The following is a 13864-nucleotide window of genomic DNA, read 5'->3' as shown; positions in this document are numbered from 1 at the left end:
ACAATTTTGTAAAACGCAATTAATTTCATGACATTTCCAAGTGTTCTAGGTGATATTTGCCTGTAAAGAGGAATTTCTTTTTGGGAATATTTTTTCATAAAATTAACTTTTCCCCGTAAATTATGACTTTTTGTTAATAATGTTATATTTTGATGTAAATATACAAATTCTGAAATGTTTTTTAAGAAATTTTTATAAAACTTATTAATATTTGAGCTTTCAAATTTATTTCAAGATTTTATGCCAACAAGAGGATTTCTGCTGTCATAGACCACATAATAATTTCAATTTTTTCACATTGTAAAATATGAAATTTCATCGATATTTTTCTTTGATCGTAAAGTAAACATATCAGGCTACATTTTCAGAAAGAATTTTCAATTAAATTTTCATGAAAAATTCGATTTTTTTAAATTTTAGTTGGAAATTTGTGATTACATTTTTATAATCTGCCAAGTTAAACGTTTATAATTCACGGCAAGTGATAATTACACCAAACTTTCTTTAACATCTGAAATCTATACTTTAAAGTTATAAAACATTTTTAGTGAAAATTATCAAAGCTTGTTCAGGAAAATTTAATTTCTCCGAAAACTTTTGTAAAAAATTAAACACGCTTCCACACAATTTTTCGAAAAATTTACCAATTGACTCATATGCACATCTCATCTTTTCGATGTACCTACACTTTAGCTCGCCGCTAACAAAAATAATAGTACACATAAATTTGTGAGTGTATTTGTGTTAACAGTGAAATATAAACCAAACAGTGAATAACCATGTATGACGCCGCCGTTGTTGAAGCCACCGCCTCCCCAGTTGCCGCTGTTGAGAAAAAGGCACCAAAAAAGCCGCTGCCAAAGCAAAGAAGCCATCAGCTGCCCCTACCCACCCTCCAACCCAGCAAATGGTTGATGCCGCCATCAAGACCCTGAAGGAACGTATAGGTTCATCATTGCCCGCCATCAAGAAATACTTGGCCAGCACCTACAAAGTAGATGCCCAAAAATTGTCCCCCTTCATCACGAAGTACTAAAGGTAAGGGTGCTTCTGGTTCATTCAAATTATCTGCTTCGGCCTCCAAGGAAAGAAGAAGAAGGCCCCAGCCGCTGGTGACAAAAAGAAGAAGGCTGCCGCCCCTAAAAAGGCCGCTGGTGAGAAGAAGGCAGCTGCCAAAAAACCCTCTGCCGCCAAGAACACCGCTAAAAAGAAGAAGGCCAACAAAACAAAGGCTCCCAAGAAAACCGGTACAGTTAAAGCTAAACCAGCAAAGACCGCCGCCAAAGCATCTGCCACTAAACCAAAGGCACCCAAGGCAAAAACTGCAGCTGCTAAGCCCAAAAAGGCTGCAGCAGCAAAGAAGCCAACTGCTAAGAAAGCCGCCGCCATGAAGTAATTTTTCCCAGAAAGATTACTTTTTCCACAATATTTTCGATATTCGAAAACATACTATCTAACAGCCCTTTTCAGGGCTACAAATTAAATTAAAAAAGAGAAAAATATTAATTTTCAACAGTTGTCGTATATATTTGTTACCTAAATAAATAAGTAAATTTGTACACGTGTTTAATTTTGGGAAAAAAATTACTTTCTCTAATTACTGTTCTTATTAGGTAATTTTATTGAGCCAATATAATGGTGGACGCCACTGGATTATTTTTTAACCCAGGTCATAAAAGATAATAAAATATTTAAAATTTTTCCTAATTACCCACAGGTCATAATTCTCGAAAATCCCCATAATTTGGTCATTTTTATAATTTCTACTTAATTTTAAAAATTTTGATATTTTCGTATTCTCTGTTTAATTTCACAAATTTCATCAAAAAATGACATTTTGGCAAAATATTTACATTTTCCATCAATATATTTTTTCCTTTGAAAATTTCTGCCTCAGCCTTATATTTCGTTGCTTTGCCGTTGTGCTGTAACAAAATGCTCACACATACAGGATGCCCATTCGATGTTGATCAACGACGGCAAGGCAAATCACCACTAACACACGCACACATAAACGACGACGATGGCTGTTATAGCATATCGCACAAGCAAGCATAGAACCCAAGCAAACATGCAAAGGCTAAACAGAGGTACCTATGCGAGTTAGCTAAATGCATGGAAAAAAACATTGTATAGAGAAATATATAATTCTTATGGAATTTTATTCGTTTATTACTAAATAATGATAAATTGTAGCTTCAACAAAATATGATCTCTTTTGAAATGTTTTTTGTGGCCCTGAAATGGGCCATTTAAGGTAGTATTTCGACGCAAAATGAAAAATATCAAGACATATACTTGGAGCTGGTGTATTTAGTAACAGCCTTTGTACCTTCACTGACGGCGTGCTTAGCCAATTCACCGGGCAACAATAGACGGACGGCGGTCTGGATTTCCCGACTGGTGATGGTCGAGCGCTTGTTGTAGTGGGCCAAATGAGAGGCTTCGGCGGCAATACGTTCGAAGATATCGTTGACGAAACTGTTCATGATGCTCATGGACTTGGAGGAGATACCGGTGTCGGGATGGACTTGCTTCAACACTTTGTAAATGTAGATAGCGTAACTCTCCTTACGCTTGGTACGTCTCTTCGACTTATCGCCCTTGGTAATGTTCTTTTGGGCTTTGCCGGCCTTCTTTGCTGCTTAACCACTGGTTTTAGGAGGCATTTTCACTTATTATTTTTTTGAATCACACAAACACTTTTAACACTGTTCACAAATGATAACCAAAACGGCCAGCTATACAGAATTTGTAGATTGTAGTCGACAAGAATTTCAGGTAGTCACAGCTAGCTGGCACACAAAAGGCAAACCACCCCATTATTGAAGAAATGTGTGTGTGAAAAAAGTATAACTAGCACGTTTCGAGGCGAAAATTTTTTTCATTTGTGTTTTTCAGTGCTTAAGTGAAGTGTTCAAAACTAAAATAAAGTGAAAATGTCTGGTCGTGGTAAAGGTGGCAAAGTTAAGGGAAAGCCAAAGTCCCGTTCCAATCGTGCTGGTCTTCAATTCTCCGTCGGTCGTATCCATCGTCTGTTGCGCAAAGGCAACTATGCTGAGCGTGTTGGTGCCGGTGCTCCCGTCTATTTAGCCGCTGTCATGGAATATTTGGCTGCTGAAGTCTTGGAATTGGCTGGCAATGCTGCCCGTGACAACAAGAAGACTCGTATCATTCCCCGTCACTTGCAATTGGCCATCCGTAACGACGAAGAATTTAACAAATTGCTGTCTGGCGTTACCATTGCCCAAGGTGGTGTATTGCCAAACATCCAAGCTGTTCTCTTGCCCAAGAAGACCGAAAAGAAAGCCTAAATTATTTCGAAAGGTATTATGGAATGAAGAAGAAGAATACAGACCATCGTATAATTCCATAGAAAAATCAACCAATCCGTCCTTTTCAGGATGACAAAAAATATTTGAAAAGAGAAAGAAAATTGCGTCAAGCTACATTATTTGCATTAATATTAAAAAAGAAAAATACAAATTCTCAATAATTTTCTATGAGACGTTGGCAGAATAACTGTTTTTCGTTGTCAGTTGCATATTTGTGTTGTCGTTGTTGTTGTCTCTTATGATTTCAGGAATAGAGCACGAGAGAGAGATCGTGGCGTCACCAAATGAGTATGTATACTATGAGGAGGAAGAAGAAGAAACATGTTGCATTGGTGGTGGCTCGCAGTAATTTTATGTGAAAAAATCGTACCCCGGCGCATTCTTGGAAATAAATTTAAGAAATTTCGAATAATAAATAGATTTTATGAAAATAACAGATACTTTAAATGAAATCACAAATTTTTAAATTAATAGTAAGGAAATATATAAAATAATTTTAAATTTATAATAAGGAAATAAATAAAATAATTTTAAATAAAACGAAGAAATGATTTTTAAAAAATAATCTAATGAAAAATTAAATAGAAATTAGTTGAAAATTAAATAAAAAAATTTAACATAAATAAAATAAAATTCATTTAATGAAGAATTTTTAAATAAAATTCAATAATTTTAATTTTTGATACAATTTTAAAGGAAATGATTAGTGAATAATTTACAAATTTTTAAAGAAATTTTTTAAGATAATATGAATCAACGATCTATTTAATAAAAATCTAATATATTCAACCACTTCAAATTAAATTTTGAGAAAAGATTCAACAATATTTAAAAAAGTGAAAATGAAATTCCTTTGCTAACACATCATGGTTGTTCTTTAATAATATCGACTAAACAGCACCAATACATACATAAAGCGACGCTATGTTATACTCATATTATACGAAAAGGAAGAAGAAGAAGAACTTAATGTGTTTAGCGATGTGAGTTGCCGACGGCATGTTTATGATCGTGAATAAAATACGAGACCTCGGTAAAACAATGTTTGCGGTGAAAATATTCAGGAAAAAATTGAAACGAGTAAGTATTTATATTTTTTCTTTATTTGATTTTTAGACATTTTTCACGAATTGTGAGAAAAAAAATACGAGAAAGCTGAAGAAGAAAATTATTAGAAATTTTAACATAAAATTACTACATTTCCTAAGGTAAGTGTTTATTTTTTATTTATTTTAATTTAAAAAAATAGTTTTCAACAAGAAAGTATCTCTTTTTTGATATATTTTGTGGTCCTGAAAAGGACCGATTGTTTTGTTGTAAAAAAGATTTCTCCAAATTGCGTCAAGAATTTTTTAACCGCCGAAACCGTACAAGGTACGGCCTTGTCTCTTCAAAGCATATACGACATCCATAGCGGTGACGGTTTTACGCTTAGCATGTTCGGTGTAGGTGACAGCATCACGACTAACGTTTTCCAAAAACACCTTCAGAACACCACGAGTTTCTTCGTAAATCAGGCCAGAGATACGTTTTACACCGCCACGACGAGCCAAACGTCTAATAGCTGGCTTGGTAATACCTTGGATGTTATCACGGAGCACTTTCCTGTGACGTTTAGCGCCACCTTTTCTATGTTCTCTTTTGTGTGTGCGTGTACATTTGGTATACCGATAGGTAAGAATTCACTAACATATCAACCCCGAAAGTTGATGCTAACAGCACAATTTTCTATAAATACTCGTTTTCGTGGCGATGGCAACGTTCAGTCTGTGTTGTGTGTTCAAACAGTGAAGTTGATTAGCGGAGAAAATTAAATTGCGTTTTTGTGTCTGTGCGTTTGAAAAACATCTACAACAGTGCGTTTTGTTCTCCTCTGTGTTTGGCTCACAATAGCTGATATATACCCCTGTCGTCAAATACTAAGGTTGTTTGCCCGTCGGCGCGCCATCTAGTGGTTACCAATATCCACTATGCCAGCCGATGGAGCAATGAAATCATCTGGTAACTCTATATCCGTTACCGACATGGCAATGCCGATGGTATGTGTCTCGGCTAAAAAGAGGGATGGCATACAAAATGTCGACGCTGTGAATACCTTTTGCGAACCTGCGAAAATGGCCGATACTACAAAAAAATTGTGTACATCCGCTATGGCCCTAGCTAATGCGAGCACAATGGATTGTGCTATTCACAATAATAGTGAAATGTCCGATGGTTCGAACATTGGAACAACTAGTGGTGGATATCAAGTTGTGATTTCTAATAAACACCGAAAAAGAAAGAAAAAAAGGTGTAATAGCAATAGCGACCCGTCCTTTGAATCAGCAAAAATGAATGCTTTGATTCAGCAGCTTCAAAAGGACTTATCAAAAGCACTTGAAGAAAATCGTGCACTGATGGCGAAACTTGACGCTGTCATCAAGTCTCAGGATGATACAGCTCGTAAGCTATCCCTATCCCATGCTCGAGAAATAAGTTTCCATCGCACTATAGTCGACTTGCAGAGAAAGCTAGACATTCAAATGGGTGTTTTACAACCAAAACCACCACCAAGCTATCCCTATCCCATGCTCGAGAAATAAGTTTCCATCGCACTATAGTCGACTTGCAGAGAAAGCTAGACATTCAAATGGGTGTTTTACAACCAAAACCACCAATGAATCTCTCCCCTCCATCATATTTAATGGATCCTGCTGGCTCCCAGCCAATTGTGAATGATGCCAATCTTCAACAGAAGGAAGATTGGGTTGCCGAGGTAGCCGAAGACCTTGGTATGGTGATTGACTTGATGCCCCAGCCTGTAAATATGGATGTATCCCAAGGGGCAATTCCAAAAAAGAACCCTGTTCCGGAGGAAGTTATTCCACATAAGAAAGTGACAAAACAAGCTAACCTGAAGAATAGCGACGCAGAGGCAGCTGTTGGTACCAAGACGTCATCACCTAGTATAAGAAATCCTGTTGGCAAATCCATGCCAGCGTTTACTATTTATGATGTAGGAGTAAAAGAAATATCGGGAATCCTCAACCAAAGGTTTAACTCAGGTGAGTTCTCTATCTCCTATATTCGCCCTTCCTTGTTGTCCCTTAAGGTTAAGGGCCTTAAAACTTATGAGGATGTTAAACAGCTGCTAGTCGATCGTGGCTATAAGTTCCACACCCATACACCGAGAGCGTTGTTGCCCTACATGCTGGTGATAGAAAATCTTAGCAATGAATTTTCTAATGACGAGGTGAAGGATTTTCTTCAAAATAGGGTATCTTTTCCTATTGAAGTGTTAGGTGTATCTAATGTTTCCCCTAATAAATGGCTTCTCCGAGTTTCAAAACAAACTGATATTTTGAGCTTGTATAACCTCAGGAGAATTTTAGATTGTGACATTAGAATTAGAAAAGACAAAGGTCGTGAGTTCATACTTTGCTTTAATTGGCAGCGTCCGGGTCATGTTGCAATCAACTGTACAATGCCCCCCCGCTGCAACAAATGTCTGGATAGTCATCCTTCCTCAAAATGTCCCATACCTTCCAAGGAAAATGAAGTTTTTGTGGACAGGTAAAATTACCAAAACCCCCATGCACGTAGTCAGCTGTGTGAACTGCAATAAAGGTGGCCATACAGCTTCATCCCGCGATTGCCCACGCAGATTGGCTATTATCGCTAGAAAAGCAAAAAATCGAGCTGATGCCCAAGTAAAAGTTGAAGCCCGTTCCCAAAGGTTCTCACTTTTGCGGGAAGGGGTAACATTTGCGGCTTCTTTGGGTAAAAATACGTCTCCGAATGTTGTTGCACCTAGAAATAATAGAGAATCTGTTGCTTCAGCCCCAAACGTATTAAATGCTGGAGTAAATGCTACAAATATAATTCAATTTTTTGGTACCGATTATGGAAAGAAATGTGAGAAAGCTAGACAATTTGGACCTATTTTCACAGAAATAAAAAATAAAGCGGGATTAGATGCAGCAATGTCTGCATGGCTTCTATGTATAGCTGGGGATGTCCAATTTTAAAATTGTGCTTCTAAGTGCGAACTCACTCATCTCTTTAGCCAAGAGACATTACCTTAAAGCTTTTATTAATGAAAGACAACCTGATGTTCTTCTTGTGGCTGAGCATAAGCTTACACCATCACATAGATTTTGTTTAGAAGGTTTTAGATGTTTCTTTCAATACAGGGAATGTGGTGGTGGAGGCGGGACTGCGGTGTTTATTAAAGACAAATACCACTGCGATCACGTCTCCAGCACCACGGGCGAGGTTGAATCGTGTCTGTTGAGAACCTTAAGGGATGATGGTTCCATCTTGTTCCTCGCTGCTGTATATTGTCGCCCTGTGAATAATTTCCAAGTGTCTGATCTGCAGCCTTTATTTGACCTATCCCTAATGGGAGATGTCCTTATTGGATTAAATTTAAATGCCAAACATCCGTCATGGGGTGGCACAGAAATTAATGCTAGGGGTAGAGCCTTGGCTAATTATCTGATAGATTGTCCAAATCTCCACATCTTCTCCTCTGACAGTCCCACAAGACCTAACTCGGGATTGGGTTCATACATTGATATATTCATACGATCCCCAGGTTTGTCCTTTTTAGGAGGTAACAATATGGCCAATGCCCTAGATTTTGAATCGGACCATAGGGCCCTGGAGATAATTCTTGATTTTGGTGACTTAAGAAACAGGGAAACTAGGAGCTTTTATAATTTTGACAAAATGAATGTCAACCGTTTTCAAAACAAAGTCCGACAAGGTCTTTCCGAAACTTGTTTGCCTATCGACAGAAATGTCTCCATCCAAGACATTGACTCGACTGTCAAGCACTTGGAAGGTGTTTTTAGAAACGCGATTGACTCTTCTGTTCCCCGTGTTAAATCGAAGTGTAAGGTATTAGGGGACCTCCCCCCACGAATTCTGAATTTTATAAAAGAACGAAGAAGAATCAGCCGAGCTTTACGCAGATCTATTGATCCATCCCTGATAAAAATTTTAAAAGCGGATATCAAGAACTTAGATAGGATAATAGCTGATTCCATTCGTATTTTTGAAGAAGAACGCTTCCACAATTTCCTTGAAAGCATCACTATAAACAATAGAACCTTTGGGAAGATTAAAGCTGCGGCAGGAGTTGCTTATAAAGATAATGTAGGAAATTTAAGTAAACCTGATGGCTCATACATTGTGGAAGACAGTCTTAAAGCTGAGGCTTTAGCGGATCGGCTTGAGAACGCCCTTGGATCCACTGATGTGTTAGTTGACGATTCTGACCGAAGCTCCATAAATAGCGCTATTGGAGATTTGGAAGACCGGTCGTCTATGATCAACTTCTCCGGTACATTCACAGCCGATGGGTCTGCTATTGATAATTTCGATAGATGGATGAACGCAGGTTTTGTTTCACCTAGCGATGTTGGCGAAGCGCTTGCGAGAAGACCGGCGCGAAAATCATGTGGCTTAGACAGAATCCCAGACACAGCCCTAAAAAGAGCTGGCTCTGTCCTTTTTGGGTTCCTGTCTATACTCTTTAACCATTCTTTTAATTTTGGGTACTTTCCAAAACCCTGGAAAGAGGCCATGGTTATTCCCATTTTAAAAAAGGGCTCTGCGCCGTCGGACTGTGGGAGCTATCGTCCCATTTCGATGCTGTAAGCATTCGGAAAGCTGTATGAATCTATTATACTTATAAGACTCAGGAAGTTTGTTGAGGACAAAAGAATTCTAAAAGATTCTCAATTTGGTTTTAGCGCTAGACATTCTACGTCCCACGCCCTTACTGTCCTGACCTCTTTTATAATTAAGGGTTTTGATCGTAGATATGGAACCATAGCTGTTGGACTCGATTTTGCTGGGGCATTTGATTCTGTGTGGCATGGGGGTATCTTGTTCAAATTAAAAGAATTTGGTTGTGATGCTCAAACTTGCAGATTAGTGGCAAGCTTCCTTCGGGGTAGGAGTTTCAAATTGAAAGTCGGAGACCACCTTTCCACTGAGAGATCGGTCCGAGCAGGTGTTCCCCAGGGATCTCTGCTGGGTCCCATTCTCTATAACATCTTCATTAGTGACATGCCCGAACCACCCCAGGGGGGCTTGTTACTTCTGTATGCGGATGACGTTATCTTAGCAATGTCCGGACCTAGGGCGACATCTCTTTCCTCCCGCTTGAATACTTGGCTTGAGGCCTTACATAGATACTTCTCTATGTGGGGCCTCAAACTAAACGTTGACAAATGTACGGCAATAGTATCCAAAGGTAAACCACGAGTCGTTTTCCCTAATTTCAGATCCTTCCACCCTATACTTAAAGTGGGGGACGAAATAATTCCTGTAAAGGATAAAATCAGATATTTGGGAGTTATCCTCTGTGAGAAACTAGAATTTATCAGGCACGTGGATTTTATTCTTGAACGTGCGAAAAAAATGTATTTTGCATATCAGGGTGTGCTTCGACATAACGGTGGCCTTTCAAATTCCATTAAATTTCTATTGTACAAACAGGTAATTAGACCCATAGTTTCCTATGCTTTTCCGGTATGGTTCCCCATTTTGTCGAGCCAGATGGAGAGACTTAGGAGATGGGAAAGGGCTATTTTAAACTATTGTCTAGGGCTGAGACCATCTATCAGATCTGATGGGTCAATTAGAAAGCCATCATGTAGGGCAACATATGACACGGCTGGCATTGAGCGGATTGATCGGTTCCTCATGAGGGGGGCCTTGAACTTTGTACAGGGTGCACGGCAGCTGGAGAATAATTTGGTTGAGGATTCCCTGTATTGCCCATATGATGCAGAGGCTCTGCCCTCAAGAAAGCACTTCCCACCAGGGTCTCTACCTAAACTCCTCGAAGAAGGTCTTTTATATAACGAATTAGATGAACTGTTATTTTACCACAGGAGGTATAATTCCATGAATATCGTTGATACCGTATATAAAACGACTCAGTAATCTTTGTAAATATTATTTTTGTCTTAGACCTAGTTTTTAATTAGATAGTAAGTAGTCTATAAGTTAATGTAGTTTATTTTTTAATATTACCATGTCCTTGCCCTTTTTTACATTGATTTTTTTGGGGTTTTCTGATTTTTGTATTTAATTATTTGTATAATTGCCGCTGGCGGAATTCTGCAGCGTTTTAATATACTTGTAGTAGATAGCGAATAGCAATATGTTTATTTTATTCCTAATTTAGCAGTAAGTCATGCTGTATAGATTTTAAGTATTTTATCGATAAATATGGCCTTAGGCAAAACGAAAAACGAAGCGAAAAAGATGGCAACGTTATTACAGTGTTAACAGTGTTTGTGAAGTGAAAAAAAATCAAGTGAAAAATGGCTCGTACTAAGCAAACTGCCCGTAAATCGACCGGTGGAAAGGCTCCCCGTAAACAACTAGCCACCAAAGCTGCCCGTAAGAGTGCCCTAGCCACAGTTGCTTTGCGTGAAATCCGTCGTTACCAGAAGAGTATTGAATTGTTGATCCGCAAATTGCCCTTCCAACGTTTGGTTCGTGAAATCGCTCAAGATTTCAAAACTGACTTGCGTTTCCAGAGCTCTGCTGTTATGGCTTTGCAAGAAGCCAGCGAAGCCTACTTGGTTGGTCTTTTCGAAGATACTAACTTGTGCGCCATCCATGCTAAGCGTGTCACCATCATGCCTAAGGATATCCAATTGGCCAGACGTATTCGTGGAGAACGTGCTTAAATTCTTGACGTTTTAAAAGCAACAATTTTACAACAAAACAATCGGTCCTTTTCAGGACCACAAATACTTTACAAAAAAGAGATATTTTTTTACTCAATCTACAATTTTTAGTATTTTTTTGAAATAAATAAAAAGAATTTAGGGCTTTGATTATTTTTGAAAATTTTTAAAAAATTATAAATTTTTGCCCCTCCTAATTAATTTTTTTCAGGAATGATGTATGAAATATGTTTTATTCCTTTTCAGCAAAATTTTTAAATGTTTTAAAAGCATTTTAAGAGATTTGTTTATGAATTTTCTCCGTATGGAATCACAAAATTATTTTTGTCCGATGTATTTAGAGAAATTGGTCATAATTTATTATTTTCAAAAATCGAAGAAGAAAATAATTGATTTGTTGAGAATTTTGATGTAAAATATAATTTAAAGTATTATAAAAAGAAATGCCAATAATATCTGCCCTCAAAGTTGATCGAAAAACAATTTTGTAAAACGCAATTAATTTCATGACATTTCCAAGTGTTCTAGGTGATATTTGCCTGTAAAGAGGAATTTCTTTTTGGGAATATTTTTTTCATAAAATTAACAAAAATTTGACAAAATAACTTAGAAAATGGCTTCTAATACTATTTTTAATAAATTTTAGAACAAATTATGTTAAATTTCATAAAAAATATTGCAAAATGAAAATACATAACCGTTTGTCACTGAATGCCTGTACATTGGTAGTATGAAGTATTCTGGGGATTTTGTAACTTTTCCCCGTAAATTATGACTTTTTATGAATAATGTTATATTTTGATGTAAATATACAAATTCTGAAATGTTTTTTAAGAAATTTTTATAAAACTTATTAAGATTTGAGCTTTCAAATTTATTTCAAGAAAAACTTTTCTTCATTGAAATTATGCCAACAAGAGGATTTCTGCTGTCATAGACCACATAATAATTTCAATTTTTTCACATTGTAAAATATGAAATTTCATCGATATTTTTCTTTGATCGTAAAGTAAACATATCAGGCTACATTTTCAAAAAGAATTTTCAATTAAATTTTCATGAAAATTTCGATTTTTTTAAATTTTAGTTGGAAATTTGTGATTACATTTTTATAATCTGCCAAGTTAAACGTTTATAATTCACAAACGGCAAGTGATAATTACACCAAACTTTCTTTAAAACATAGCCTGAAATCTATACTTTAAAGTTATAAAACATTTTTAGTGAAAATTATCAAAGCTTGTTTAGGAAAATTTAATTTCTCCGAAAACTTTTGTAAAAAATTAAACACGCTTCCACACAATCTTTCGAAAAATTTACCAATTGACTACTATGCACATCTCATCTTTTCGATGTACCTACACTTTAGCTCGCCGCTAACAAAAATAATAGTACACATACATTTGTGAGTGTATTTGTGTTAACAGTGAAATATAAACCAAACAGTGAATAACCATGTCTGACGCCGCCGTTGTTGAAGCCACCGCCTCCCCAGTTGCCGCTGTTGAGAAAAAGGCACCAAAAAAAGCCGCTGCCAAAGCAAAGAAGCCATCAGCTTTCCCTTGAAAGGTGCCGTTGCCAGTGGAAAACTGATCCAAACTAAAGGTAAGGGTGCTTCTGGTTCATTCAAATTGTCAGCTTCGGCCTCCAAGCAACCCAAAGCCAAGACTGCCGAAAAGAAGAAGAAGGCCCCAGCCGCTGGTGACAAAAAGAAGAAGGCTGCCGCCCCTAAAAAGGCCGCTGGTGAGAAGAAGGCAGCTGCCAAAAAACCCTCTGCCGCCAAGAAGACCGCTGAAAAGAAGAAGGCCGACAAAACAAAGGCAAAGGCTGCCAAGAAAACCGGCACAGTTAAAGCTAAACCAGCAAAGACCGCCGCCAAAGCATCTGCCACTAAACCAAAGGCACCCAAGGCGAAAACTGCAGCTGCTAAGCCCAAAAAGGCCGCAGCAGCAAAGAAGCCAGCTGCTAAGAAAGCCGCCGCCAAGAAGTAATTTTTCCCAGAAAGATTACTTTTTCCACAATATTTTCGATATTCGAAAACATACTATCTAACAGCCCTTTTCAGGGCTACAAATTAAATTAAAAAAGAGAAAAATATTTATTTTCAACAGTTATCGTATATATTTGTTACCTAAATAAATAAGTAAATTTGTACACGTGTTTAATTTTGGGAAAAAAATTACTTTCGCTAATTGCTGTTCTTATTAGGTAATTTTATTGAGCCAATATAATGGTGGACGCCACTGGATTATTTTTTAACCCAGGTCATAAAAGATAATAAAATATTTAAAATTTTTCCTAATTACCCACAGGTCATAATTCTCGAAAATCCCCATAATTTGGTCATTTTTATAATTTCTACTTAATTTTAAAAATTTTGATATTTTCGTATTCTCTGTTTCATTTCACACATTTCATCTAAAAATGACATTTTGGCAAAATATTTACATTTTCCATCAATATATTCTTTCCTTTGAAAATTTCTGCCTCAGCCTTATATTTCGTTGCTTTGCCGTTGTGCTGTAACAAAATGCTCACACATACAGGATGCCCATTCGATGTTGATCAACGACGGCGAGGCAAATCACCACTAACACACGCACACATATACGACGACGATGGCTGTTATAGCATATCGCACAAACAAGCATAGAACCCAAGCAAACATGCAAAGGCTAAACAGAGGTACATATGCGAGTTAGCTAAATGCATGGAAAAAATCATTGTATAGAGAAAAATATATTTCTTATGGAATTTTATTCGTTTATTACTAAATAATGATAAATTGTAGCTTCAACAAAATATGATCTCTTTTGATATGTTTTTTGTGGCCCT

General features: G+C 37.1%; 5 protein-coding genes and 1 pseudogene across 5 annotated transcripts; 4 read left to right on the top strand and 2 right to left on the bottom strand.

Annotated features, from left to right (window-relative positions):
- The first annotated feature begins 907 nt into the window (after positions 1-907).
- Positions 908-1396, top strand: LOC131805110 (histone H1.1-like). Its single transcript, XM_059128357.1, has 2 exons — positions 908-994; positions 1091-1396. The coding sequence occupies exons 1-2, from the start codon at positions 908-910 to the stop codon at positions 1394-1396; spliced, it is 393 nt and encodes a 130-aa protein (XP_058984340.1).
- An 889-nt stretch (positions 1397-2285) lies between these two features.
- LOC131805109 (histone H2B-like) lies at positions 2286-2669 on the bottom strand (annotated as a pseudogene).
- A 235-nt stretch (positions 2670-2904) lies between these two features.
- LOC131804998 (histone H2A-like) lies at positions 2905-3402 on the top strand. The gene has a single exon (XM_059128232.1). It carries the CDS (start codon positions 2940-2942, stop codon positions 3312-3314), a length of 375 nt encoding a protein of 124 aa, XP_058984215.1. The 5' UTR covers positions 2905-2939; the 3' UTR covers positions 3315-3402.
- Positions 3403-4670: 1268 nt separating this feature from the next.
- On the bottom strand, positions 4671-5361 carry LOC131805108 (histone H4-like). Its single transcript, XM_059128356.1, has 2 exons — positions 5295-5361; positions 4671-4971 (listed from the first exon to the last, which is right to left on the bottom strand). The coding sequence occupies exons 1-2, from the start codon at positions 5359-5361 to the stop codon at positions 4688-4690; spliced, it is 351 nt and encodes a 116-aa protein (XP_058984339.1). The 3' UTR covers positions 4671-4687.
- A 5275-nt stretch (positions 5362-10636) lies between these two features.
- On the top strand, positions 10637-11093 carry LOC131804999 (histone H3-like). Its single transcript, XM_059128233.1, has one exon. The coding sequence runs from the start codon at positions 10658-10660 to the stop codon at positions 11027-11029; it is 372 nt and encodes a 123-aa protein (XP_058984216.1). The 5' UTR covers positions 10637-10657; the 3' UTR covers positions 11030-11093.
- A 647-nt stretch (positions 11094-11740) lies between these two features.
- LOC131805107 (histone H1.1-like) lies at positions 11741-13100 on the top strand. The gene is made up of 2 exons (XM_059128355.1): positions 11741-11754; positions 12558-13100. The coding sequence occupies exons 1-2, from the start codon at positions 11741-11743 to the stop codon at positions 13018-13020; spliced, it is 477 nt and encodes a 158-aa protein (XP_058984338.1). The 3' UTR covers positions 13021-13100.
- The last annotated feature ends 764 nt before the right edge of the window (positions 13101-13864 follow it).

The sequence above is a fragment of the Musca domestica genome, unplaced genomic scaffold, assembly GCF_030504385.1.
Source record: "Musca domestica strain aabys unplaced genomic scaffold, Musca_domestica.polishedcontigs.V.1.1 5, whole genome shotgun sequence".
Taxonomy (NCBI): Eukaryota; Metazoa; Arthropoda; class Insecta; order Diptera; family Muscidae; genus Musca; species Musca domestica.
Note: the sequence above shows the minus strand (reverse complement) of the source record. Positions and strands in the feature narration are given on the sequence as shown.

Bases quoted from the DNA above. Each gene is read 5' to 3' on its own strand.
- LOC131805110 (XM_059128357.1), top strand. From the start codon at position 908: ATGGTTGATGCCGCCATCAAGACCCTGAAGGAACGTATAGGTTCATCA. The intron at 995-1,090 runs GTAGATGCCCAA...CTCCAAGGAAAG, and splicing joins ACTTGGCCAGCACCTACAAA to AAGAAGAAGGCCCCAGCCGC.
- LOC131804998 (XM_059128232.1), top strand. From the start codon at position 2,940: ATGTCTGGTCGTGGTAAAGGTGGCAAAGTTAAGGGAAAGCCAAAGTCC.
- LOC131805108 (XM_059128356.1), bottom strand. From the start codon at position 5,361: ATGTCGGTAACGGATATAGAGTTACCAGATGATTTCATTGCTCCATCG. The intron at 4,972-5,294 runs GTAACCACTAGA...CACACAAAAGAG, and splicing joins GGCTGGCATAGTGGATATTG to AACATAGAAAAGGTGGCGCT.
- LOC131804999 (XM_059128233.1), top strand. From the start codon at position 10,658: ATGGCTCGTACTAAGCAAACTGCCCGTAAATCGACCGGTGGAAAGGCT.